General features: G+C 43.4%; 1 protein-coding gene across 2 annotated transcripts in view; it reads left to right on the top strand.

The window, feature by feature from the left end:
- Positions 1-25522, top strand: part of SERAC1 (serine active site containing 1) — a 284627-nt gene extending 259105 nt beyond the window's left edge. For both annotated transcript variants that reach the window (XM_044289309.1, XM_044289308.1), the window contains exons 14-17: positions 6942-7039; positions 18127-18309; positions 22423-22566; positions 25224-25522. In XM_044289309.1, coding sequence (XP_044145244.1) covers positions 6942-7039; positions 18127-18309; positions 22423-22566; positions 25224-25360 — 562 coding nt within the window. In that variant the 3' untranslated portion in view covers positions 25361-25522. The remainder of the gene's footprint in view (positions 1-6941; positions 7040-18126; positions 18310-22422; positions 22567-25223) is intronic.
- The last annotated feature ends 2463 nt before the right edge of the window (positions 25523-27985 follow it).

Genomic DNA, 27985 nt, shown 5'->3' with positions numbered 1-27985 from the left:
TGTATTTTTATTACATGTTTTCTTTCAAATATACTGGAATGGGGTGGCTCAGTAAGGTGTTGAACCCTCAATATTCAGTGCGCTTTTGATGTGAGTCCCTGCACGCAATCTAAAAATAAATATTTACTTGGGACAGTGCAAGGAGGAAATGATCAAAAGGCTTCACTGAATACAAAGTGCCGGCTATATTGCGGCGTGATGCATTCATACATGTTGTTGTTAGATACTGTATCAACATTCAGCCACCATAGGAACATAGCTAATAAATATACTCTGTATTCACTGCTCCATTATATATCTGTATACACTGATCCATTACATATCTGTATACACCACTTCATTATATATCTATATACAACACTCTATTACTGTTGTAGGAAGGTACAAGGTGTCGTCATTCATGGTAGGTATGTGTCACCGAGGTTCCTGGCCTCAGTGAAGTAAGAGCCAGTATTTTCATGTGTCAGCGGCAGCTAATGCTGATTGACACTTTTGCTATTTAGTATAGCTGTAAACAGCTAATCCGGGACTGCTCTTATTGGGAGTTGTCAAAGTGCTGGGTGGGTGACTACTCCCCACATTCCAAGCCGGGTTTTGACAGCACTTGGCTATCCTTAAAAATGCAACTGGGCTCAGCAGCAGAGAACGCCCTGTGTGTTGTGATGTGAGCCCTGTGCTTGGCTGAAAACCTGAGACCCGTGTGTTGGGAGAGCAGGCCAGCTAAAGCCTGCATTTAGACTGCTGGAGGCAGAACCGCCAACAAAGTGACGTTTATTTTATGCATGAACTTTAAACTCGGTGTGAACAAACACCAACCCACCACCAACACCAAGAGTGTTTTTTGTTTGACCTAATAAACACGAACATTTGAATTACGAACTTGTACTTTGCCTCTGTACTGCACCCGCTTATCCCAACTACCAGAGCGATTCCCCACAATTGGTGGAGTATGCGGGCAAGTGCAGTGAGGCTGGTGTGAAGGCCAAAATATTTTAGTTTTTCCGGGCACGGTTGTATGTCTTACATCAAACCAGTGAGATTACAACCAGTGTCTCTTGACAAAATGGAAGCTGTCGTGAAACCCCTTGTGGAGGCTAACTTGCAACAGCAGGAGGCTAATAAGCAGCAGCAGGAAACCAACCAGCTGCTATTGCAACAAGTGATGGCTTTGCAAGCAGCAGGAGCATCCCAGAGCGTCCACGATGCCCAAAAAGCGGTCTGTGCAGCAATCCCTAAGATGAGCCCATTGGACGACATCCAGACCTATCTGGCGGTGTTCAAAAAGGTGGCCGTGAGGGAGAAACTACCCCGAGATCAGTGGGCTGAGGTCGTTGCTCCTTTCCTGGCATCCAGACCCCAGCAGGTGTTTTTCGACTTACCAGATGATCAAACAGCCAATTACATGAAAGTAAAGAATGAGATTCTGGCAAGACTGGGGGTGAATGTGTTGGTCCGGGCCCAGTGGGTGCATCAGTGGAAGTTTAACCTGGCTGAACCCGCAAGACCTCAGTAATATGATCTGTTACACCAGTTGCAAAAAAGGCTGTAGCCTAACGTGCTGAGTTCCACTGCTATGCTGGACCGTCTGTTGGCTGATGTATTCGTTAGGGCTTTGCCGTACCTTCTCCAGTACTGGATTGGCCAGTTGTCTCCTGGTAATGCCCTTGAGATGGTCGACCTGGTGGAGCGCTATGAGGCTTCCAGGACTCTACAGGGGGGTTCTTTTGGGAGGGGGGCAGTCAAACCCTGGAAATCTCCACCCCAGACCCGGCAACTGGTGCCAGCAAAATCCGCCCGAGACCCCCTACAGACCTAGCTCCGATAGTCTGCTGGCGGTGTCAGGAGACTGGCCACATAAGGGCCGACTGTCTCCATTAGGGTGAACCCATGCATACTAACTATGGCTACCCCCACTCCTTGTATGCCAGGTAGCTGTGTGCAACAGGTAGCCCAGAGATTATAGACATAGCCACCTGTACCAGGTGGAAGTGGGAGACCCTCTGGCGGTAGCTCTGCTAGACTCAGGGTGTCTGGTGTCCCTGGTAAGAGCTACCCTGGTGCTGCCTGCCGAGTATACTGGCCGAAAAGTCGGGGTCGTGTGCATCCATAGAGACTTAAAGGACTATCCCACCGCACTGGTGTCTCTGTCCACGGTGGCCGGCAGGTGGACCCATGAGATGGCCGTTGCCACCAATTTACATTATGAACTTATAATTGGGAGAGACTTCCCTGGTTTCCTGGCACTGTGGCCTGATACGAAAGTTATCGATACCCTTGAGAGTGACGTAACCCCAATAGAGTGGCCTTGCTCAGGGGGAGGGCAGAACCCTGGGAACCTGAGACCGAAGGGCCAGCGGTAGGGGTGGCCGCCACTTCGGTGGAAGAGGGGGAGACAACCCCACTGACTGTAATGGTGGGAGACGTGGAGGATTTGCCGCCAGGTCCTGAGTTGGCAGACCTCAACATCTCTGGGGAAAATTTTGGCACAGCACCAGGACCCAACACTCTCGGGCCTGGGAAAATATTGTAATAGTTGATGGCGAAACTCAACAACCAGGGGCCAAGTCGATGTTTCCCTGTTTTGTGGTTCATCAGAAGATGCTGTAACGCGTAAACCAACTACGGGGTGAGCATGTTGAACAGCTGGTGGTGCCTAAGGCGTATCGCAAGCTCGTGTTGGAGGTTCCGTTCAAGCGAATTGCTATGGATCTCATAGGCTCAGTACTGAAGTCCGCTAGAGGGAACCAACACATCTTGGTCGTCCTAGACTTTGACACTTGGTACCCGGAGGCGGTGCCCCTACGACATACATCGGCCAAACTCATGGCTAAGGAGTTAATGGAGATATTTTCCCAAGTGTGGCTACCTAAAGCGGTTCTGACCGACCAAGGGACCCCTTTTATGTCAAAGGTCATGAGGGAACTCTGTAAATTACTGCACATAAAACAGCTACGGACGTCCGTTTATCATCCGCAAACGGATGGCCTTGTAGAAACGTTTAATCAAACATTTAAAAACATGTTAAAAAGAGTGGTGTCTAAGGATGGGAGGGATTGGGACCTTCTTCTGCCCTATCTCATGTTCGCAGTGCGAGAGGTGCCCCAGGCTTCTACTAGGTTCTCGCCCTTCAAACTGCTATATGGCCGACATCCACGCGGTCTGTTGCATATAGCCAAAGAGGCATGGGAACAACAACGCACACCATATAAAAGTGTAATTGAATATGTCACCCAGATGCAAGAGCGGATAGAGACAGTGTTGCCGCTTGTTAAGGAACATATGGAAGGAGCCCAGAGTAGGGTCTATAATTGTCAGGCTCGGGTCCGGATCTTTAACCCGGGAGATCGGGTTTTGGTTCTGTTACCAATGGTCGACAGTAAGTTCCTGGCTAGGTGGCAGAGACCCTATAAAGTACTCGAAAAAGTTGGTGAGGTAAACTACAAGGTACACCAGCCAGGGCGGCAAAAGCCGGAGCAGGTGTACCATGTGAATTTTATTCAAAGCTTGGAAAGATAGGGAGACCAGTACAGAAGACAGCCAGCAGCCGGTTTTTCTAGGGGAATAGGTTCCAGACCCATGGTCTGATACAAGAGAAGCAGTTGCCACAGTGAAGATTGCCGACAGCCTTTCCTCTAAACAGACTCGGGAGGCCAGGGAGTTCGTCAGCAGGAACACAGACGTGTTCTCGGACCTCCCTGAACGCACTTCTATCATCCAACATGACACTGTCACTGAGCCTCAGGCCGGTTGAAACCATATTGGGTACCCGAGGCTCGGCGACAAGCCATCTCTGAAGAAGTGCAGCTAATGCTACAACTAGACGTAATCGAGGAGTCCAAAAGTGAATGGGCCAGTCCAATAGTCTTGATTCCCAAGCCAGAAGTGATGCTATGGTTCTGTAACGATTTCCGCAAACTAAATGAGATTTCCAAATTTTATGCGTACCCCATTCCTCGGGTGGATGAGCATATTGAGAGGTTAGGCCAAGCCTGGTATTTTTCTGTTTTGGACCTCACTAAAGGGTACCGGCAGGTACCCTTAATGGAGGCTGCCAAAGAGAAATCTGCCTTCATCACACCAGAGGGACTGTATCAGTATAAGGTGTTACCCTTTGGTCTGTACGGTGCCCGGCCACCTTTCAACGGCTCATGGACATTGTGCTGCGTCCACACCGTTGGTATGCTTCGGCTTACCTGGACGATATTGTCATCCCAGTACCAACTGGGAAAGTCACCTGCCCAAGGTACAGGTTGTAGTGGACTCCCTTTGAAAGGCTGGACTAACAGCTAACCCCCCAAAAATGTGCGATAGGGTTAGAGGAGATGAAATACCTGGAGTTATGTCATTGGGTGCGGAGTCATAAAACCCCAAGTGAATAAAATAGAGGCGATACAGAATTGGCCCCGACCTGTCACTACTAGGCAAGTAAAGTCGTTCCTGGGAATGGTGGGATATTATATGAGGTATATCCCCCACTTTGCTACGGTGGCCGCACCTTTGACAGGGCTCTTGAAAGGACGCAAGTCTGTGATGGTTCACTGGGATGTTCAGGCGGAAAAAGGCTTTCCCCGCTTTGAGGTCGGCCCTGTGTGTGTCCCCGGTTTTGGTGATGCCCGACTTCAAAAGGGAGTTTATAGTACAGACCGATGCCTCCAAAGTAGGCCTCGGTGCTGTAGTGTCTCAGAAAGTCAATGGGGAGGAGCATCCCGTTGTCTTCCTCAGCCGTAAGCTTACCACAGCCGAGACCAGGTATAGTATAGTGGACAGAGAGAGGGCACTAGAATCTCTCCACTACTATTTGTTGGGGAGAAAGTTCCGCCTGGTTACAGAACTTTAAGGTTTCAGTGGAACACATGGCAGGCCGGTTACAGGGAAACGCGGATGCCCTGTCCCAGGTATACTGTCTAGCGTGTGTTCACCCCCTCAGGGTTGAACAAAGTTCACCAAGGCCAGGAACCTCGGTGATGCAAACCTACCATAAATGATGACCCCTTGTACCTTCCTACATACCTCCCCCCTAAGAGCCAGTATTTTCATGTGTCAGTGGCAGCTAATGCTGGTTGACACTTTTGCTATTTAGTATGGCTGTAAATAACTGATCCGGGACAGCTCTTATTGGGAATAGTCAAAGTGCTGGGTGGGTGACTACTCCCCACGTTCCAGGCCGGGTTTTGGCAGCCACCGAAAAGGAGCAGAGCACCGATACCCAGTGAGCTTGTGGGCCGTATCCTACAATCCTTCTTTATTGCCAGCTTTTTAGCTTGGATTAGCTTACAGCCACTGATAAACCCTATAATCAGCGGTGTCGCTCCAAGGGCAGCCCCTTATTCTGGTCCCCGGCTTGTATGTACACAGCCCCATGTGCAGGGGCCACAGTCCTTGCAGAGTCAGCCCTCACTCCTTCCTGCGCTTCTACCGCAGGGATCCTCCCCGAACTGTCCCTGCGCTGCTTTTGATCCCAGCTCGAAATGTCCTTATCTGGAACAAACCTGCGGAAGAAAAGGGGTTAACTGCATTCCGGCTCCCACAGTTGGCACTCTCTCCGCCTCTCCGCCTCATCTCCTTTTACCCCATCCGCAGGTAAGGCCACAATGTCCGCTGGTTGTTCATCCACCCCCAGGTAACATCACGGTGCCCACTCATTCCTCCCATCCAAATACACCCACCAAGGTAACGCCATGGTGCCCGCTTGTCCACTGTCAATCTGGCATGATAGCAGAGCATGCTAGGTAGCTGCGGCTGCCAAGCGGCATATACTACATCACATAAAATAAGGTGTATAGTAGCTTCAGATGGGGAAGTCACAGGTGTGATTTGCTACTCATTCATTACTGTAGGTACTTTAGGTTAACACTGCCATCTACTGGCCTTGTTGTGTATTGCTATTACAATTGTTTTGTTACGAATGAAAGAGCAGAAGTCGTGATTGGTTAGTAACGCTATGCGAAAACAATGATTGCTAGCACTGCTACATCTGTACACCTCAATAACCTAAACCCTAAAAGCAATGGCAGAAATCCTGCCTTTTCGTTATTCTGCTTTCTAAAAAGCTAAATACAAAGTGATCAAAAAGTGCTGTAAAATAGAACCAATGATAATGGCAACTCATCCCACAAAAATAAGCCCTCACACTGGTCCAACAAGAGAAAAAAAAAAAAAAGTACGGTTCTCAGAAAATGGCTGTACTGGTACCCAGGGGCTCTTCAAAAGCAACACGGCGACCATAAACCACTCAAAATCTACGCTGCAAAAGACAGTCTTTCTCACAACAGCTTATGTCCCCATTTATGGCAATCCTGAGGCAGAGGAGTAGTAGTGGAAGAGTAGCAACATCAGTGAGCTATGCAGGAAGGCAGCCAGCGGCGAGTCCCACTCTCCCCGGTGGGGCTACTAACACATGACGATAAAATTGAAAAGTCTGGACACCATTTGCTGGTGTGCCAGTAGATCATGGCCTGTGTGCCATCTCTGCCAAATGTGTCAGGAGTTGCTGACCCCTGCTCTAGATGTAAATGGGAATGTTTTAAATCGACAACAAGAAAACTTGGAAAAATGACTATATTAGGCTGTTAGAAAATGTTAGGGCTCATTCATGGGATCGTATCCTTTTTAGGCACCGCAAATTGCGGACTTACAAAGCATGGACACTGTCTGCATGCTTTCTGCACTTGGCAGAATGGAACATCCTCCTCCATGATAGAAATGCTTATTCTTGTCCACAAATACAGACAAGAATAGGACATGTTCTATCCTTTTTTGCGGGGCCACAGAACAGACTTCTGAATTGACATTGAAATTAATTGGTCCGCATCCCATCCGCAAAATTGCGGAACGGATGTGGACAAAAATATATGGTCATGTGAATGCACCCTTATAGAGTTATGAAACTTGAATTACATAAAAACCTGTTTAATGCAAGATCAGGTTTATTTCTGTCACAGGAAATCTATGGCTTACAGAAGCTCTGAACTCCTTAAAAAGCTAAAGATGGCTGGTGTTGGTAAGCGGCCAATAATATGGGTATCCCATAGCATGGGAGGTAAGTACCTGGGTATAACTTAATGACAAATTATTTTGACATGTTTTTATTCCTTTTGAAGCAACACAGGAAATGTAACTATGCTTTTTAGGAATCACACAACTTGTAGTCCATAATAATACAATATACACTTACAACTTTGCATGTTAATGAATTTAACCGCCTCCGGACTGCATAACGCACGGATGCGTCTGGGAGGCGGTCGATTCATTCCTCCTGGACGCATCCGTGCGTCATCTCGCGAGACGCGAGATTTCGGAATGAGCCGGCCTGCGCATGCGCTTCGCGGGCCAGCAAAAGTACAAGCACTATTTCGTCACCAGCCTGCCAGCCAATGATCGTGGCTGGCAGGCTGGCGATTTTTAAAATCACAAATCAGAAGCCATTTAACACATTATATTTGTAAATATAATGTTTTAAATGGCTTCCCTGCTCCTCTGCTGGTCCTTTTGGTCGGTTGGTTCCAGCAGAGGAGCAGGCATCACATTGAGTAGCACTAAACACCACACATAGCCCCAGATCACCCCCCTGCACCCCAATTAACCCCTTGATCACCCCTTCTTGCCCCTGTCAATCACTAGTGAAAGGGAAAAAAGTGATCAGTGTAAACTGTCACTTTTTTTTTCACTGGTATTGACTGTTAGGTTTTAGGATAGTTTAGGCCCCTTGGTTAGGTAGTTAGTGATCGTTTAGCGCCCAGCCCACCGCACCGCAGTCACTTATTCGCTGATTAGCGTATCGCTAATCAGCATTTGTACTTTTATAGTATCTGTAAGTGATCAAAACTGATCACAGTCAGATCTATAATAGTATTAGTGTCACCTTAGCTCGCCCTCCACCCAAAACGTGTTTGCCCGATCACTGCACAATCACTTTACAAGCGCTGCAGCGATAAAAAAAAATCTGTTTTGATATTTTTTATCAACCGCAGCGGCCTCCGGTACTTCGCTAGCCTCCCATTTGTAAGACAGGCTTGCTTTTTTTCTTGGGTAGTCTCAGGGAATACCCCTAAATTTAGTAGCCCAAATGTCAAACAGGGGGTATTCTTCTGAAGAGGCCTACAGGCTTCTGACCCAGTCGGATGAGGAATGGGAACCCTCATCTGATGAATCTAGCGGGTCAGAATATGAACCTGTAGAAAGCAGTGGCAGTCTGACACAAAGTTCGGACGAGGAGGTTGAGGTCCCTGATAGCACCAGGCGTACCCGGCCCTGTGTTGCTAGACCACAGGTTGCGCAGGGTCCGCTTCAAGGGCAGCAGAGTGGGGCTGGCACTGTCGGATTACGTGGTGAGGCATACACCAGCAGCGCAGCCCATCCTGGACCTAGTACCAGCACTGCCGTACAACATGGTGAAGTCGCGAGCACCAGAAGGGCAGTTGAAGCTGGTACGGTGGCACGTGCAGTAGTTACCCCGTCGCAGCCACCGCACAGACAGGCCCGTAGAGCCCCTAGAATCCCTGAGGTGCTGGCAAACCCTGATTGGCAGTCCCCAACTTCAGCCGCACCTGTAATTCCCCCTTTCACCGCCCAGTCTGGAGTTCGGGTTGAGACAGCTCAAATCGGTTCGGCCCTGGGATTTTTTGAGCTGTTCTTGACTGTGGAGCTCTTGGACTTAGTTGTGGCAGAAACAAATCGGTATGCCACACAATTTATATCCGCCAACCCGGGAAGCTTTCCAGTGGAAACCAGTCCAAGTTTCCAAAATTAAAATTTTTCGGGGCCTTCTCCTCAACATGGGTCTAACCAAAAAGCAGGAATTGCGGTCATATTGGTCCACGAACCCAATTCATCACATGCCCATGTTCTCTGCTGCTATGTCCAGGACACGATTTGAGACCATGCTGCGTTTCCTGCACTGTAGCGACAACACCACCTCCCGTCCCAGAGGCCACCCAGCTTTTGACTGGCTCCACAAAATTCAGCCTCTCATAGACCACTTCAACCAGAAATTTGCAGATTTGCATACCCCTGAGCAAAACATCTGTGTAGACGAGTCCCTAATACATTTTACCGGGCGCCTTGGCTTCAAACAATACATCCCAAGCAAGCGCGCCCGGTATGGGGTCAAATTGTATAAGCTCTGTGAAAGGGCCACAGGCTATACCCACAAATTTCGGATCTATGAGGGAAAAGATCAGACCCTGGAGCCAGTCGGTTGCCCTGACTACCTGGGGAGCAGTGGGACAGTCTGGGACTTGGTGTCACCCTTATTTGGCAAGGGGTACCATCTTTATGTGGACAATTTCTACACAAGTGTGGCCCTCTTCAGGCATTTGTTTCTAGAACAGATTGGCTGCTGTGGCACCGCGCAAACTAGTCGTGCGGGCTTCCCCCAACGGCTCGTTACCACCCGTCTTGCAAGGGGGGAGAGGGCTGCCTTGTGTAACCAAGAACTGCTCGTGGTGAAATGGAGAGACAAGCGTGGCGTTTACATGCTCTCCTGCATTCACGACAATCCAAATTGAGCGAGCAACCAGTGCAATTGAAAAGCCCCTCTCAGTCTACGACTATAACCTTCACATGGGAGGGGTGGACTTCAATGACCAGATGTTGTCTCCGTATTTAGTTTCCCGATGCACCAGACGCTGGTATAAGAAGGTGTCTGTATATTTAATTCAATTGGCTCTGTATAATAGTTTTGTTCTCTACAGTAAGGCTGGGAGAACACTGATCCTTCCTCAAATTTCAGGAAGAGATCATTGAGAACCTCCTGTATCCAGGAGGTTCCGTGGACCCATCCACCAGTGTAGTTAGCCGTCTACACGAGCGACATTTCCCCCATGTCGTTGCTGGTACCTCAACCCAACCGTCACCCCGAAAAAGATGTCGTGTCTGTAGCAGGAGTGGAATAAGGCGTGACACCCGCTATTTCTGTCCTAACTGCCCTGACCACCCTGCCCTATGCTTAGGAGAGTGTTTCCGGAAGTACCACACACAGGTTCACCTAGCATAGGGATCACATCTCACCAGGACAGGCTCCTTTCACCTGGGACAAAGTGCATAATGCACTTCACCACATCTTTGGGCGATTTGTGCTTTGCACATTGTCCCATGGGGAAGGAGAGGTTTGTCCTATAAAGGTTAAAAAAAAAAAAACAAGCAAAAAAAAAAAAACACCAGTAAGCAAAAAAGTTAACGTTCAGTTCAAAAAGTTAAATAAAGTTTATATGTTCTGTTCAAAGGTTATTATAAAGTTAATAAAATGTATTTCTTTGCGCCTGGTTTTTTCTTTTTTTTTACCTTCCAGGTGGACCAACCGATCGACTAGTTGCAGCACTGATGTGCATTCTGACAGAAGCATTGCGCTGCTGTCAGATTACACAAAATTCGGTGTATGCGGCGCTGCAAGACGAGATTTCTCCTCTGCAGTAAAAGATATGTTTGCCGAGGCATATGAGCTGAGGAGGTGGCGGTGTTCATATGCTTTGGCAAACACTTTGTATATAAAAAAAAAAAATCCCGGCAATGATTTATTCATCCACATCGATTGATGTGAATGGAGAAATCGGGTTTGCCAGGGCATACGAGCTAAGTGGGTATGGATGTTGGGCGGAGCTCCTATGTCCTGACAGACGCCTTTCCCCTCCTTTTTTTTGGGGCAGAGATTCTTTCATCCACATTGATCGATGTGAATGAAGAAATCTGTGCTGTTCATTTTTTTCTCTCAGCCCAGAGGCTGAACGGAAAAAAAAAATCTCATTACCTGTATGCTCAATATAAGGAGAATAGCAGAAACTCCTAATGCTGGCCATACATATAATGATTGCGGAGACCCTCAAATGCCAGGGCAGTACAAACACCCCACAAATGACCCCATCTTGGAAAGAAGACACCCCAAGGTATTCGCTGAGGTGCATATTGAGTCCATGAAAGATTGAAATTTTTGTCCCAAGTTAGCGGAAAGGGAGACTTTGTGAGAAAAAAATAAATAAATCAATTTCCGCTAACTTATGCCAAAAAAAATAAAAATTCTATGAACTCGCCAGGCCCCTCATTGAATACCTTGGGGTGTCTTCTTTCCAAAATGGGGTCACATGTGGGGTATTTATACTGCCCTGGCTTTTTAGGGGCCCTAAAGCGTGAGAAGAAGTCTGGGATCCAAATGTCTAAAAATGCCCTCCTAAAAGGAATTTGGCCACCTTTGCGCATCTAGGCTGCAAAAAAGTGTCACACATGTGGTATTGCTGTACTCAGGAGAAGTTGGGGAATGTGTTTTGGGGTGTCATTTTACATATACCCATGCTGGGTGAGATAAATATCTTGGTCAAATGCCACCTTTGTGTAAAAAAATTGGAAACGTTGTCTTTTGCCGAGATATTTCTCTCACCCAGCATGGGTATATGTAAAATGACACCCAAAAACACATTCCCCAACTTCTCCTGAGTACGGCAATACCACATGTGTGACACTTTTTGCAGCCTAGGTGGGCAAATGGGCCCACATTCCAAAGAGCACCTTTCGGATTTCACAGGGCATTTTTTACAGATTTTGATTTCAAACTACTTCTCACGCATATGGGCCCCTAAAATGCCAGGGCAGTATAACTACCCCACAAGTGACCCCATTTTTGAAATAAGACACCCAAAGGTATTCCGTGAGGGGCATGGCGAGTTCCTAGAATTTATTTATTTTTGTCACAAGTTAGCGGAAAGTGATGATCTTTTTTTTTTTTTTATTACAAAGTCTCATATTCCACTAACTTGTGACAAAAAAATAAAAAAATCTAGGAACTCGCCATGCCCCCTTAGGGTGTCTACTTTCCTCTTTGGAATGTGGGCCCCTTTGTCCACCTAGGCGGCAAAAAAGTGTCACACATGTGGTATGGCCGTACTCAGGAGAAGTTGGGGAATGTGTTTTGGGGTGTCATTTTACATATACCCATGCTGGGTGAGATAAATATCTTGGTCAAGTGCCAACTTTGTATAAAAAAATGGGAAAAGTTGTCTTTTGCCGAGATATTTCTCTCACCCAGCATGGGTATATGTAAAACTCACTATGCCCATCAGCAAATACCTTAGGGTGTCTACTTTCCGAAATGGGGTCATTTGTGGGGTTTTCTCACTGTCTGGGCATTGTAGAACCTCAGGAAACATGACAGGTGCTCAGAAAGTCAGAGCTGCTTCAAAAAGCGGAAATTCAAATTTTTGTACCATAGTTTGTAAATGCTATAACTTTTACCCAAACCATTTTATTTTTTTACCCAAACATTTTTCTTTTTATCAAAGACATGTAGAACAATACATTTTGCGAAAAATTTATATATGGATGTCGTTTTTTTAAAAAAAATTTACAACTGAAAATTTTTTGCAAAAATTTCGTTACATTTCGCTTAATAACAAAAAAAGTTAAAATGCCAGCAGCAATGAAATACCACCAAATGAAAGCTCTATTAGTGGGAAGAAAAGGAGGTAAAATTCATTTGGGTGGTAAGTTGCATGACCAAGCAATAAACGGTGAAAATAGTGTAGTGCAGAAGTGTAAAAAGTGGCCTGATCATTAAGGGTGTTTCAGCTAGGGGGCCTGAAGTGGTTAAAGGTGTTGTCAAAATAATTTAAATAATTATAAATTTGGACCATGGCACCATGCTTTAAAATAAAAAAAATATTATATACTCACCTCTTTCTCCTTCGTCTTTCTCTGTGCCACTGGTCGAGTCCCACTGTTTGTAATAAGGCAGCAGCAATGATGTGCAGGTATACAGAAAGTGGCCTCCTTTTGCTGTCCTCATTTTGGCAGTGACGCAGAGAATGGTGCAGGAGAAAGAGGTGAGTATATAATCATTTTTTATTTTAAAGGATTAGGTGGCATGCACCAAATTTATAATCGTATTTTTGGACTATAAGACTTACTTTTTAGCTGGAAAAAGTCTGTGTCTTATAGTCTGCAGTCAGGATGGTCCAGCAGTGCAATACTTACCTGACTGCTTCCTTTAAGGGGTTGTGCAGCAGTTTAAATTGATGACCTATCCTCCGGATATGAATGATCGTCAGAAGTCCAACTAGTCCATGCGAGCACTGCTTCTTCTTCATTACACTATGCATGGTTTCCCCTGTAGCAGTGGCGTAGTGTAATTACAACTACTCGCTCCTTTCAAAGGAATGGTGCAAGTACTTTTAATTACACTGCACTTCTGACACAACAGGCAGTGTAATGAAGAGGAAGCAGTGCTTTCATGGAGCGCTGTCTCCTTTTAAAACAGCTGATTGGTGGGGGTGTCGGGTCTCGGACCCTCGCAGATTAGATAATGATGACCTATCCTTGAACAACTGTACAATGAACAATAAAAATTATGATACAAAATAGTGCTACATAATAATAATAATAATGCTAAACACTTGCTAAAATCAAACAAACTGTGTATTCAGAAAGTCTTCAGACCCTTTCACTTTTTCACATTTTGTTATGTTGTGGCTTGTGCTAAAATAAGTTTTTCTCTATCATTCTGCACTCAGTACCTCATATTGACAAAGTGAAAACAGAATGGGGGAGATTTATCAAGGCTGGAGTTTCCATACTTACCTGTATGGCAATCTTGATCTCCCTGCACTGGCCTCTTAATAAATTTGGTGCATCACTGCCCTGCCTTGTGCCAGAAATTTAAGTCTACGCTAGATAGGGGCTGGCGCAAACATTCTGATGAAAGTTATAGTAAATTAAGTGGGCTGCCTGAAACCCCTCTAAATAAGCGATACCTGTTTTCTCTCCACTTCGGTAAAGTGGCAAGAAGCCTAAAAATACACAATTTATGGCACACATATGGCATGCGCCATAATGTGCAACTTTTTTACACAACCATTGTGGTGTAAACTCTTTAGTAAATGTTTCTCACTGTTCAAAATCTTAGCTTATTTATTAAAAATTACTAACTAAAATGAAAGCTTTGGCAGAGATTAGATTCTTTTTTTCTTGGGTATGATGCCACAAGGTTTGCACACCTGGATTTGGGGATTTTTTGCCATTCTTCTCTGCAAATTCTGTCAAGCTCTGTCAGATTGGATTGGCTATTTTCTAGTCTCTCCAGAGATGTTTGATGTTAGGTTCAAGTCAGGGCTCTGGGTAGGGTGGCCAGACATCCGGTTTTAGGCCTGACAGTCCGGTTTCAGGCTCCCTGTCCTCCATCCGGCACAGTGGCTGGACGGACACAGCGATGTCCTCCTTTTCAGTAGCTCACGGTCAGGCAGCAGCATTGTGCTGTCTGAGCGTGAGCTGCAGCAACTGACCGAGGCTTCTCTCACTAGAATTCAGTCACTAGAGCCACAGATATGGCTCCCTGTGGCTGACTGAGGGGGAGAGAAGCACCCCGGCTGCCCCTGCTCACCTTCCATTCACAAAGTTCTTCCCTCTCCTCCCCCGTGTTTTTCCGACCGACGGTGGGGGCGTGGTTTCACTGATGCGGGAGCTTGGTTTTTATGTGATTTGGAGGTGTGGTTTGGGGCATTGTTGGCGTTCTTTGGGGTGTGGCCGGTGAGATCCAGCTTTCTAGGGTGAAGCCAGTGGCCACTCTAGCTCTGAGCCTCTCAAGGACATTCACAGAATTGTGCCAAGCCACTCCTGTGTTGTCTTTGCTGTGTGCTCAGGGTCATTGTCTTGTTAAAAGGTGAGACTGTGATCCAGTCTGAGATCCAGAGCATTCTGGATCAGGTTTTCATTGAGAATATCTCTGTATCACTTAGCTTTCCCTCAACCCTGACCAGTCTCCCTGCCCCAGTCACTCAAAAGCACCCCCACAGCATGCTGCACTCTAGGGATGGTAATGGGTAGGTGATGAGAAGTGCCTGGTTTCCTCTAGACATGACTTAGGCCCAAAAAAATCATCTTTGTTTCATCAGACAATAGAATCTTGTTTCTCACCCTCTGAGGGTCCCTTAGGTACGTTTTTGAAAACTCCAAGTGGGCTTTTATGTGTCTTACTGAGGAGAGGCTTCTTTCGGGCCATTTTGCCATAAAGCCTAAATTGGTGGAGTGCTGCAGTGATAGTTGACCCTCTGGAAGTTTCTCCCATCTGCACACAGGATCTTTGGAGGTCAGGCAGAATGACCATTAGGATCATTAGGTCACCTTTCTTACAAAGGTCCTTCTCCCCCAATTACTTAGGCCACAGTGCTCTTGGGAACTTTCAGTGCAGCAGAAATTCTTGTACCCTTCTCCAGATCTCCACCTTCAAGCAGTGCTGTCTCTGAGCTCTACAGGTAGTTCTTTCTCTCTTCATGGCTTGGTTTTCACTCTGATATGAATTCTCAGTTATATGGGGTGTGAATCAGCCTTGCCAATCAGCTAGATTTACCACAGGTGTAGTTCAGTCAAGGTCTAGAAACATCTCAAAGATGATCAAGAGAATTGGAAGGCCCCCAGAGCTAAATTCCAAGTGGCATGCAAAGTTTCAGTTTTACCTTTTTAATAAATTAGCAAAAAATTCAAAAATTCTGTTTTCACTTTCTCATTATGGGGTACTGAGTGCAGACTACAAGGGTGGACTGGAACTTAAAGTAACCCTGGAAAAAATAAAATAAAAGTGGCCTATGTTTTAGGCGGGTCTAGACTGACGGAAGGCAGGGCAAAAAAACTAGGCAGAGACAACAGAAGTAGGTAAGGCCAACAATACCATAGAGGTACAATTGAATTCAGGAAGGCACCTTATGCTCCTTGCATTAATTAATGCTGAGAGCATCAGATCGTGGTACCTGGCCGGTGACCATATGGGCGTTTCATCCGCACACTGGGAAATTTCCCTGTAGAGTCTATGGCCAGTCCACCCAGGCAGATTATTAGTGGAAAACTTTTTTTTTGTTTTTTTTGTTTTATCTTAGCACATGGCGGTGTCATGCCCGGCTCTGACTATGTGCGGAGGTCGGCCAAAATAGCAGCACGTGTTTAGTGTTTGTTTTGGAGTCGTGCTGGATCCGCCTCCCATCAGGTGCACTGGGTGGGGTCATTAGTTTAAATGGCTCTCAATTCCAGTGCTCTGAGCGGGTTATAGAAATCAGTCTGGCCTAGGAAGCAAGCAAGAAAGGTTGTCGGTCCCAGCTCAGATAAGATAAGTGTTGTTTCGGTTTTTGTTGTTTCCTGTTTAAGTTGTGTTCGTGTCATCTCTCCCATCCAGGTTTTGTGCGAGCAGGCTGCTCCTATTCCCCCTTTTCACCATCTCAGGGAATTTAGGGTGTATTAGCAGTGCAGGGAGAGAGGTCAGGGGTAAGCTAGGAGGTGACCCTTCCCCTGTTTCTCGCCTAGAGCCTGGTTGTTGGTTTTTCTGTGTGTCTGAGTACTTGTCCACCGTGACAGGCGGCAAAGTAACATGTTAAAAAAGTGAGAGTCTGAAGAGTTTCCGAATGCATTGTATTACAGGTCTTAAAATTGCATAAATGCACCAGCTAATTCTTGTATACAAAGATCATTCAAGCATGGATTATACAATTTAAACTAAAATATATATCTTTCTAGAAATTAAAGTTAGTTTTTTTTATTTATTTTCCTCTGGATAGGTCATCAGTATCGGATCGGTGGGGGTCCGACACCTGGGACCTCCGCCGATCAGCTACTTGAGAAGGCAGCGACATTCGCAGTAGTGCCGTGGGCTTCTCTCTGCTTTTTCTAGGCCAGTGATGACACGTTCATCGGTCACGTGGCCTAGGAGCAGCTCAGCCCCATGCAAGTGAATGGGGCTAAGTGCATTACCAAGCATAGCCGCTATACAATGTTTGGCGCTATGCTTGGTAAACTGCGAGAAGGCAACGGGACCCAGAGGATAGGTCATCAGAATAATAATCCTGGAAAACTCTTTTAAGCATAGTTATAGAAGATATACAAATTTTCAAAGTTTTCACACAAACATTTTCATGTAACTGTGAATCAGTTGCACAAATGTAATTCAAATGTCACCAGAACTTTTGAAGCTTTATATGATCAAAGCTTAACACACAATAAGTTCTAGTTATTCCAAGTCCCAGAATACCATACAAGTTCAAATTTCTACATGTACACACAACATATAATCTATCAATCTAAACCTAACCATAATTTCCTATCCCCTATACAAACCTTTTCTAACCATAATTTAGGTCTTTTAACTATTTGGAACTACTTGTTCATACGTACATTGCAGGGAAATGTCATTTCAGTAATTTTTTTCATCAGTGGAAATATGACTGGAACATTCTTAAAATTACTGTTAATGTGTAATGGGAATAACAGAGAATCAATCATATAAATTTACACAAAAAATTAGGATAAGGATAGTGCAAAATGTATAAAATACGTACAAGTTTGTGGCAGTAGATAGTTTTGTTCAATGCCTTAATGCCTCAAGTATTTAGGTTGTCTTGTTGTTTGAATGATGTTTAATGGGGAATTCTGGTTGTAACAAATTATCCCCCTATCCACAGGATAGGGGATAACTATGAGATCAGTGGGGGTCCCAGCACTGGTCCTCTACCGATCCTGAGAACAGGGACTCCAGTACTTTTCATCCAGAGCTGTACTTGGCTATCTCTGGCAGTCCCATAGAGAATGGATGGAGAGGCAGGCATGTAGGTCTATCACTCCATCAGGATGGGGGATCAGGACCTCTGTTCTCGGGATCAGTGGGGGTCCCAGTGGTTGACCCCCCCAACGATCAGCTATTCTCTATCCAGTGGATAACTTGGCATGAGCAGAGACTTCAATTAGTGAGTTACAAATTATACTGAATATTTTGACACAAAAGTATACATCAATCTGCTTAGCTTCTCCTGTGCTTTAGGCCTCATGCACAGGCCATTTTTTGCGGCTCGGGTGCAGACCCATTCACTTCAATGGGTCCGCAAAAGATGCGGACAGCACAAAAGTTCCGTGGCCCCACAAAAAAAAAATATAGCATGTCCTATTCTTGTCCGTTTTGCGGACAAGAATAGGCATTTCTACAATGTGCCACTCGTTCCGTTCAGCAAATTCTGGAAGGCACACGGGTGGCTTCCGTTTTTTGCGGATCCGCGGATTGTGGACTGCAAAAAACAGAACAGTCGTGCGCATGAGGCCTTAACATGATACCAGTATATTGGACTCCATTTTCATGGTGACAGGTTCTCTTTAAGTTTAACAATTTTCTTTTAGGACTGTTAGTTAAAAAGATATTGGTAAATGCATCAAGGGATGAAGAGATGCAAGATTTTGTGAAGAACACAAGAGGGATTGCCTTTTACAGTGTTCCCCACCATGGTTCTCGACTGGCAGAATATTCAGTTAATGCAAGATTGCTACTTTTTCCATCTATAGAAGTTAAGGAGCTTAGCAAAGGTGAGACAGCAGTTACTAGGAATATAAGAAATGTGTTGTAGCAAAAAAGTCTAATGAGACAAATCAGGTGGTTAGATTAATTGAGTGATTTGGTCACATGTACAGTTGAGGCTTAAAGTTTACATATAGAGGTGAGCGAATCAAATCCCACGAAGTGGAATTCGATTCGAATTTAAGGATAAATTTGATTCGCCTATAAGCCGAATTTCCTCGTGCTTCGTATCTATATAACCTGAAATAGTATAAAAACAAAAAAAATCCTCCTCCATTTACTAGCGACGGGCCGCCAGCCTCCATCTTGCTTGAAGACGTAATCTCGCGCTGCACAGGATTTCAGCTGAGATCTTCAAGCAAGATGGCCGCGGCCGGCCCGTCGCAAGCAAATGGAGGCGGTAAGTTGCCGCGATCATGTATGAACTCAGATGCCGTGATCATGTATGAACGCGGCATCTGTGGGGTACAATGACGGGGACGGAGCTATCGCAGCTCCCTGTCATTGCACCTGCTACTTACCAAAAAATGCGCTTCGTGGCGAATCAGCCGTATCGAACGTTTAAGAAATCCGCTCATCTCTATTTACATACAGTACACTCAGGCTAAACACACACTTTTCTAAAAGGCTAGGTCATTATCTTGGTGATCACTTACAAATTTCACTGGGGTAGGAGTTCATACTTAAGGTGTGAAATGAAAAAAAAATAATAAAAAGTACAAATCCTCCCTTTACCAGTTTTATGTAGAAAATTTAACAATTAAAAAAATATGTATTGCTGCCTCCAGAATGTCCAAACTAGCAATATATAAAAGTATTTATCCTGCACAGGGTATGCCATAATGGAAAAAGAAATGCCTGAATCACCTTTTTTTTTGGGTATCCTGAATTTTTTTTTTATAAATAGGGATCAGAAATTTTATTGGTACTGTAAAATGATACCAATAAAAACTTCAGTTCACACTGAAAAATAAAATAAGCCGTCACACAGCTATGTATTAGAAAATATAAAAAAAAAGTTATGGGTGTCAGAATATGTAGATTTTTTTTAAGTAGTAAAACAATAACTATATACAGATGAAACTCGAAAAATTTGAATATCGTGCAAAAGTAATGCAAATTAAAAGGAATTGCATTAATGCAGCTCAAAACTAGAATATTGTGAAAAGGTTCAATATTCTAGGCTCAAAGTGTCACACTCTAGTCAGCTAATTAATCCATATTCCCTGAGCAAATTGTGACTTTGGGGTTTCATAAACTGTAAGCCATAATTATCCCAAATATAACAAATAAAAGCTTGAAATGTCTCGCTTTGCATGTAATGAGTCTATCTCATATGTTAGTTTCACCTTAATTTGCATTACTGAAATAAATTAATTTTTTGAGTTTCACCTGTAAATTTGGTGTCACTACAGAATAAGTCGGACAGTGCAGTGAATGCCATAAAAAGAAAACCCCAAATTATGGCAGAATGGAATTGTGTTACCCCCCCCTCCCCCCCCCCTGTTATTGAAAACAAGATGTGGTAAATTGAATGGTGCAATAGAAAATACATCTTAAATGGCAGTATTAATGGAAAAGTAGGTAGGCAAGGAAGGAAGAATAAAAATTGAGCTGGTTCCAGACTTCTATAAATCCACATTTATTTTTCTGAAGTGCTTGGATCTTCCCATTGTATCAAGGACACAGAGACATTGGGAGTAAAAGTATAGTTGCGGTTGGAATCACTATGTTAATAAATGATAATGGATACTTTATTACTTTACAAAAAAGTTCAAGGCTATGTACACCTTTGGGGGCAATTACTTATTTTGAGCTAAAATCATTTTTCAGTTGGTCTTAATAAAAATATGGAATCCATTTTTGTGTACATAGCTGAGATGCTGTAGTAGCAGCCTTTGGATTTTCTGTCTTTTCCGTCATTTGGGAAGCTGACGGGATCCTTATTTCTGCTCTCTGACATTATAAAGACTCATTATAGCACACAGTTGGAAAAACCCTTTGTAAAAAAAAATGGCTCAATATTTTTAATAAAGGCCAATTGAAAATATGATTTTTAGCCAAAAATGAGTAAAATGCAATCATAAACAAAAATTGCTTCTGAAGGTGTACATAGCCTTTAAACATTTTAATATACTTTATCATTGAGTTAGACATCATTCTCAAGATGTTTGCAGCTCAATGTACTATACAGGTCCTTCTCAAAAAATTAGCATATTGTGATAAAGTTCATTATTTTCTGTAATGTACTGATAAACATTAGACTTTCATATATTTTAGATTCATTACACACCAACTGAAGTAGTTCAAGCCTTTTATTGTTTTAATATTGATGATTTTGGCATACAGCTCATGAAAACCCCAAATTCCTATCTCAAAAAATTAGCATATCATGAAAAGGTTCTCTAAACGAGCTATTAACCTAATCATCTGAATCAAATAATTAAGTCTAAACACCTGCAAAAGATTCCTGAGGCTTTTAAAAACTCCCAGCCTGGTTCATTACTCAAAACCGCAAACATGGGTAAGACTGCCGACCTGACTGCTGTCCAGAAGGCCATCATTGACACCCTCAAGCAAGAGGGTAAGACACAGAAAGAAATTTCTGAACGAATAGGCTGTTCCCAGAGTGCTGTATCAAGGCACCTCAGTGGGAAGTCTGTGGGAAGGAAAAAGTGTGTCAGAAAACGCTGCACAATGAGAAGAGGTGACCGGACCCTCAAGAAGATTGTGGAGAAGGACCGATTCCAGACCTTGGGGGACCTGCGGAAGCAGTGGACTGAGTCTGGAGTAGAAACATCCAGAGCCACCGTGTACAGGCGTGTGCAGGAAATGGGCTACAGGTGCCGCATTCCCCAGGTCAAGCCACTTTTGAACCAGAAACAGCGGCAGAAGCGCCTGACCTGGGCTACAGAGAAGCAGCACTGGACTGTTGCATGTCATTCGAAAATCAAGGTGCCAGAGTCTGGAGGAAGACTGGGGAGAGGGAAATGCCAAAATGCCTGAAGTCCAGTGTCAAGTACCCACAGTCAGTGATGGTCTGGGGTGCCATGTCAGCTGCTGGTGTTGGTCTACTGTGTTTTATCAAGGGCAGGGTCAATGCAGCTAGCTATCAGGAGATTTTGGAGCACTTCATGCTTCCATCTGCTGAAAAGCTTTATGGAGATGAAGATTTCATTTTTCAGCACAACCTGGCACCTGCTCACAGTGCCAAAACCACTGGTAAATGGTTTACTGACCATGGTATTACTGTGCTCAATTGGCCTGCCAACTATCCTGACCTGAACCCCATAGAGAATCTGTGGGATATTGGGAAGAGAAAGTTGAGAGACGCAAGACCCAACACTCTGGATGAGCTTAAGGCCGCTATCGAAGCATCCTGGGCCTCCATAACACCTCAGCAGTGCCACAGGCTGATTGCCTCCATGCCACGCCGCATTGAAGCAGTCATTTCTGCAAAAGGATTCCCGACCAAGTATTGAGTGCATAACTGAACATAATTATTTGAAGGTTGACTTTTTTTTGTATTAAAAACACTTTTCTTTTATTGGTCGGATGAAATATGCTAATTTTTTGAGATAGGAAATTTGGGTTTTCATGAGCTGTATGCCAAAATCATCAATATTAAAACAATAAAAGGCTTGAACTACTTCAGTTGGTGTGTAATGAATCTAAAATATATGAAAGTCTAATGTTTATCAGTACATTACAGAAAATAATGAACTTTATCACAATATGCTAATTTTTTTAGAAGGACCTGTATATCTATCTGCAGCACAACTTGGTCTTAAAAGCTGCAGAACTTTTCATTATGCAATATTACATTGATTAAGATTTAATACTTGGGAGGGGGGGGGGGGCAACACACTGTTTGATATACCGTAACGCAGTTATTGAACAACACCAGATTATACCTGACGTGGTTTACTTTATCCATTGTCAAAAGAGATGTGATGGAAACTTTAGTAAACTTACCCTGTAATTTAGGAGACAGTAGTTGCATGAAATCTTTGGTTGAAGTGGCTCATATTATATTTCTTTCTGCATAAAAGTATAACATAAACATATCACTTGCATACAGCCATTATTAATATAGCAATATCTAATGTATTTTCTAAAAGATTCCCCTGCACTGAAAAAGCTAAATCAAGAGTTCATAGAATTTGCCAAAAACAAAGACTTCAAGGTTGTCAGCTTTTCGGAAACATTGCCAACACGAGTAGGCAGCATGATGAAACTGCATGTAGTTCCAGCAGAATCAGCAGGTATGTACATTTATAGCACAACTGCAATTAAGTGACATATATTATTTTTATAATTGTATAGAAAAGCTTTGTTGATGTGATTTAGCAGTGGTGTCAAACCTATGGCACATCAAACCTATGGCACATGTGCCAGAGGGGACACTCAGAGCCCTCTCTGTGGGCAAATGGCTCTGTGTGGGCTGTGCATGGGGTTGCCATCTGTGCGCTAATGTGGAGCGCTCATTAATACAGCTTTTGCCCCCTCTTCTGCTTGTGTTAAAAAAAACTTTAAAAAACTAAAACTCACCTCATCTATTTGATTGCGCCGCGGGGAACAGTCTCTGCTCACTGGATGCGCAGGAACAAGACCTGCGCTCCAGCGAGATGATGTTTCACAGCACTGACTGGAAGCAGCAGGATCTGCGAAATGTCATCACGCTGGAGCGCAGATCTTGTCCTGCACATCCAGTGAGCAGGGAGTGTTCCCCGTGGCGCAATCAATTAGATGAGTTGAGTTTTATATTTTTCATTTTTTTTTGCGCAAGAAGAGTGAGGAAGTGGGCATTAATAATACTGTGGCCTCTAATGGGAGCATTATTAAAACTGGGAGCTACTCATGGAGGAAAAATAATACTAGGGGGCACCAATTGGGAGCATAAATTTTACTGGAGACAATGAATGGGGGTGTTATTAATACTGGGGGCCACTAATGGGGCATTATAAAAACTGGGTGTCACTATTATTAATACTAGGGGCCACTACTTGGGCATTATTAATGCTGGGGGGGGGGTCATCATTATATTATAAAAAGTTCTGCAACTTACCATTTTCAAGACATCATATTGCAGACAGTGTTTGGGAACATTACGTTTTAGATTCAGATGTTAAAAGTCTGTGAAGATCTAATACTCCCTAATAATTTCTATCCAGTCTAAGCAATTAAAATATAATATCTTAGAAAACTGTTTAACTTTTCATACTGCAGTAATTATTCTTTAATTGCACTGGGTAAAAATATAAACATAACACTTTTGGTTTTGCTCCCATTTTGCATGAGCTGAACTCAAAGATATGAAACATTTTCTACATACAGAAAAGACCCATTACTCTCAAATATTGTTCACAAATCTGTCTAAATCTGTGTTAGTGAGCACTTCTCCTTTGCCGAGATAATCCGTCCCACCTCACAGGTGTGGTATATCAAGGTGCTGATTAGAAAGCATGAGTATTGCACAGGTGTGCCTTAGACTGCCCACAATAAAAGCCCACTCTGAAATGTGCAGTTTGATCACACAGCACAATGCCACAGATGTTGCAACGTTTGAGGGAGCGTGCAGTTGGCATGCTGACTGCAGGAATGTCTACCAGAGGTGTTGCCCGTTCAATTAATGTTCATTTCTCTACCATAAGCAGTCTCCAAAGGCGTTTCAGAGAATTTGGCAGTACATCCAACCGGCCTCACAACCGCAGACCACTTGTAACCACACCAGCCCAGGATCTCCACATCCAGCATGTTGACCTCCATGTTCGTCTGAGACCAGCCACCCGGACAGCTGCAGCAACAATCGGTTTGCATAACCAAAGAATTTCTGCACATACTGTCAGAAACCGTCTCAGGTAAGCTCATCTCCATGCTCGTCGTCCTCATTGGGATCTGGACCTGACTGCAGTTCATCATCGTAACCGACTTGAGTGGGCAAATGCTCACATTCGATGGTGTCTAGCACATTGGAGAGGTGTTCTATTCACGGATGAGTCCCGGTTTTCACTGTTAAGGGCAGGTGGCAAACGTCGTGTGGGTGAGCAGTTTGCTGATGTCAGCGTTGTGGATCGAGTGGCCCATGGTGGTGGTGGGGTTATGGTATGGGCAGGCGTATGTTATGGACAACGAACACAAGTGCATTTTTTTAATGGCATTTTGAATGCACAGAGATACCGTGACGAGATCCTGAGGCCTATTGTTGTGCCATTCATCCACGACCATCACCTCATGTTGCAGCATGATAATGCTCGGCCCCATATTGCTAGGATCTGTACACAATTCCTGGAAGCTGAAAACATCCCAGCTCTTGCATCGCCAGCATACTCACCGGACATGTCATCCATTGAGCATGTTTGGGATGCACTGGATCGGCGTATACGACAGCGTGTTCCAGTTCCTGCCAATATTCTGCAACTTTGTACAGCAATTCAAGAGGAGTGAACCAACATTCCACAGGCCACAATCAACAACCTCATCAACTCTATGCGACGGAGATGTGTTGCACTGCGTGAGGCAAATGGTGGCCACACCAGATACTGACTGGCAAAACTGCACATTTCTGAGTGGCTTTTTATTGTGGGAAGTCTAAGGCAGACCTGTGCAATATTCATGCTGTCTAATGAGCACCTTTGATATGCCACACCTGTGAGGTGGGGTAGATTATCTCGGCAAAGGAGAAGTGCTATCTAACACAGATTTAGACAGATTTGTGAACAATATTTGAGAGTAATCGGTCTGTTGTGTATGTAGAAAATGTTTCAGATCTTTGGGAGCAAAATGGGAGCAAAACCAAAAGTGTTGCGTTTATATTTTTGCTCAGTGTATGTAAGAATGAGCAATCCATTTTAGAGATGGATTTGTGCATCTGATGAATTATGTTATTAATTTATATTATTCTGTTTTTATTATTGTTCAGATTTGGGTATTGGTGAAATAATTTTTGTGGAAGTAAACCATCTAAACATCTGCAAGCCAAAGAGTAAGGACTCATTCATCTACCAACGTACTTTGAACTTCATCATTGATGCCTTGGGTGCTGACCTTAGACAGTAGTTATCCACTAAAAGCTCTCTTAAAGCGGATCTGTAATCTCTCCTGACATGTCTGTTTTAGCAACTACATGTAATAATTCTGGAGCATCTATTCTTATGACTCTATGTTGTGCCATTCTCTTATTATTCCTGCTAGAAGTTATGAATTAATTGCCAGCACTGAAGGTCCAGCTGGGTCTTACCAGTTGGGTGTGTGGCTCTGCACAGTCTGACACTGGCAGCACTGATTGCATAGCAGGGACACACCTCAACTGGTAACACCCAGCTTGAACTTCATTGCAAAGTGCTAGCAATTCATTCATAACTTCTAGAAGTAATAATAAAGGAATGGCACAACAGAGTCATAGGAATAGATGCTTCAGAATTGTTGTTATATGGGGAATTCTAGTAGTTACTAAAACAGACATGTCAGGAGAGGAAATGGCTACTCTATAACCTTTGATACTTTTGCCTACACCTTTCTACTGAAGTGAAAATGACCCTATTAGTTGTACAGTAAAATCAACAAATAAAACAAAATTCCAAATTATGTGGGTCTTGTTTCATTTACCTTAAAGGGTTGACGCATATAAATAACCACCGTCTATATACACTATTAGGGCATATAGATGTCATCAAAGGTGGGTGGGAAAAGTGTCTGTCTTGCAACAGGCCTGTTGTTGCATTATGTAGATGGCCATTCATTTGAAATTAATGGCAAAAGTTTTTTTGTTGTTCCGGCATTGTTTTACAAAGACTTTGGAGGCGATTTCTAATAATAATTTTTATTCTGCAGCGTTTACAATAAGAGGGTTCATGTGCAAACAAAATCATACATCACATAGCAACAAGCAAGTCAACAGTTAAAACAAGAGGAGTAAAGGCCCTGCTCATAAGAGCTTGCAATCTATGAGAAGATATAGGTGACGCAAAAGTTAAACCTTTTACACCACAAAAGTGACAACAAAAAGTTGCAAATTATGGCACTTGCACCATAATTTGAGACTTTTTGTGCTTCTCTCTAAGTATCAACTTTTTGCTGGCCCACAACAACAAGAAAAAACTAAATGGATATATCGCCTGAAGAGCCTAACTCCATTAGGACTTAATAAAGGATTCACATATATATAATTCCTCTGACTTTAGTGGGTCTATGAGAGATATTCAAAATTAAAAGACGATAATATTTCTATAGACTAATGAGCAAAAAGGACAATTATCATTTTACGGTAGGGGCCATGATCCTAAGCAATATTTATCGCCTCTTCAAATGGCTCCCCTGCTCAGTCATTTAGCATCCATTAATGTCATAATATCCCCCTATATTTATTTAATGAATAATTTGTATGAATTGATTTAGTTTTACATATTAAAATAGAATAAGTAATCAAATGAAAGAATAATACAAATTCAAAAAAACATAAAGAAATAGAAGTAAAGATAAGAAATAAATATCAGAAGAGATATTAAATTTAGTAATAAAAACTGCGAAATTAATAGTATAAAGGATAGTTCATATATTTCATCTGAGACATTAATTATGAATAACAGTATTAAAATGAGATCAGGTAAATACAAAATTAAATAACCAATGATGTATGAATCAGAACATGACTATTGATTTAAAATAAATTAAGGTGGTTAATTTACAAACATGATGAAATAATATATGATGAAATAGTGTCAAATAATAACAATTCATGATCTATTGGTAAAGTAGTTTATTTTATTTCTATTTAACTATGGGCATATAATATGGAAAATCATGAAAATCGATCCAATCATGATTAAAAAAATAGGGGAACAAGACATACTGTATATATGAGAATTTCCATCTAAGAAGAGAAGTAAGGAATGAAGTATTAAGACATGCACAAAGAACATGGCTGAATCGTGGGGAAAAGAGACTAAGTCCCCTGACATGTGCAGTGAACACAGGCTTGAGTTTTGTAGACCAAGTCTGTGTTCATGCGCAGGAGCTGATAGAGGGAGAAGGGCCGTGCACAAAGTGGCTGTCCGGTAAAAAGATGAGGGGAAAGGATGGGCTTTCTCTAATTAGAGCCCTCATAACTGAAGTCTAAAGGCCATATGGGAACATTGAGACTAGCGATATCGGTGATGTCACCAGCAGAAGGTTAATAGGGCTGTCCCTCTCAAGCAAACTGCCCAATTCCCCTGAGGACGCCAGTTTAGCTGGTGAAACATGTCGGGATGCAGTGTTTGAGCGATTTTAAAACACCAAGTGCACATAGGAAAGAAAGTAGCAACTTAAGGCATAGGAAAATTACTATAGCATAGGGATTGAACAGTAGTGAGCCGGTAGTAGTGCGCAGTAACCGGCTCCCTACTCCCTAGCTAGTGAAAGTACACTGTGAGTAAAACAGTATTTAAAAGAGCTATAAATACAAAGCAACTATGTGACACAGCTGATAGTTTTAAACATATTTATTTTGTTTATGGATATTTTAGTTTATGGATCCAATAAATGTTATGTTTTAATAATTGCCACATAAAATAAAAAGGTGTTTTTGATCTTATTGATCATTTGTAAATAGACAGTTTTTGTGCTTTTCGGCACTTTTCTAAGTGGTGATGAAAGGGGTGGGGCTTATTGGAAAGGGAGGAGTCCCCTGGATTTACCATAATG

This window comes from Bufo gargarizans, chromosome 4 (genome assembly GCF_014858855.1).
Source record: "Bufo gargarizans isolate SCDJY-AF-19 chromosome 4, ASM1485885v1, whole genome shotgun sequence".
Classification (NCBI taxonomy): domain Eukaryota; kingdom Metazoa; phylum Chordata; class Amphibia; order Anura; family Bufonidae; genus Bufo; species Bufo gargarizans.
The sequence above is the reverse complement of the archived record's forward strand: the minus strand, read 5'-3'. Positions and strand labels throughout refer to the sequence as shown.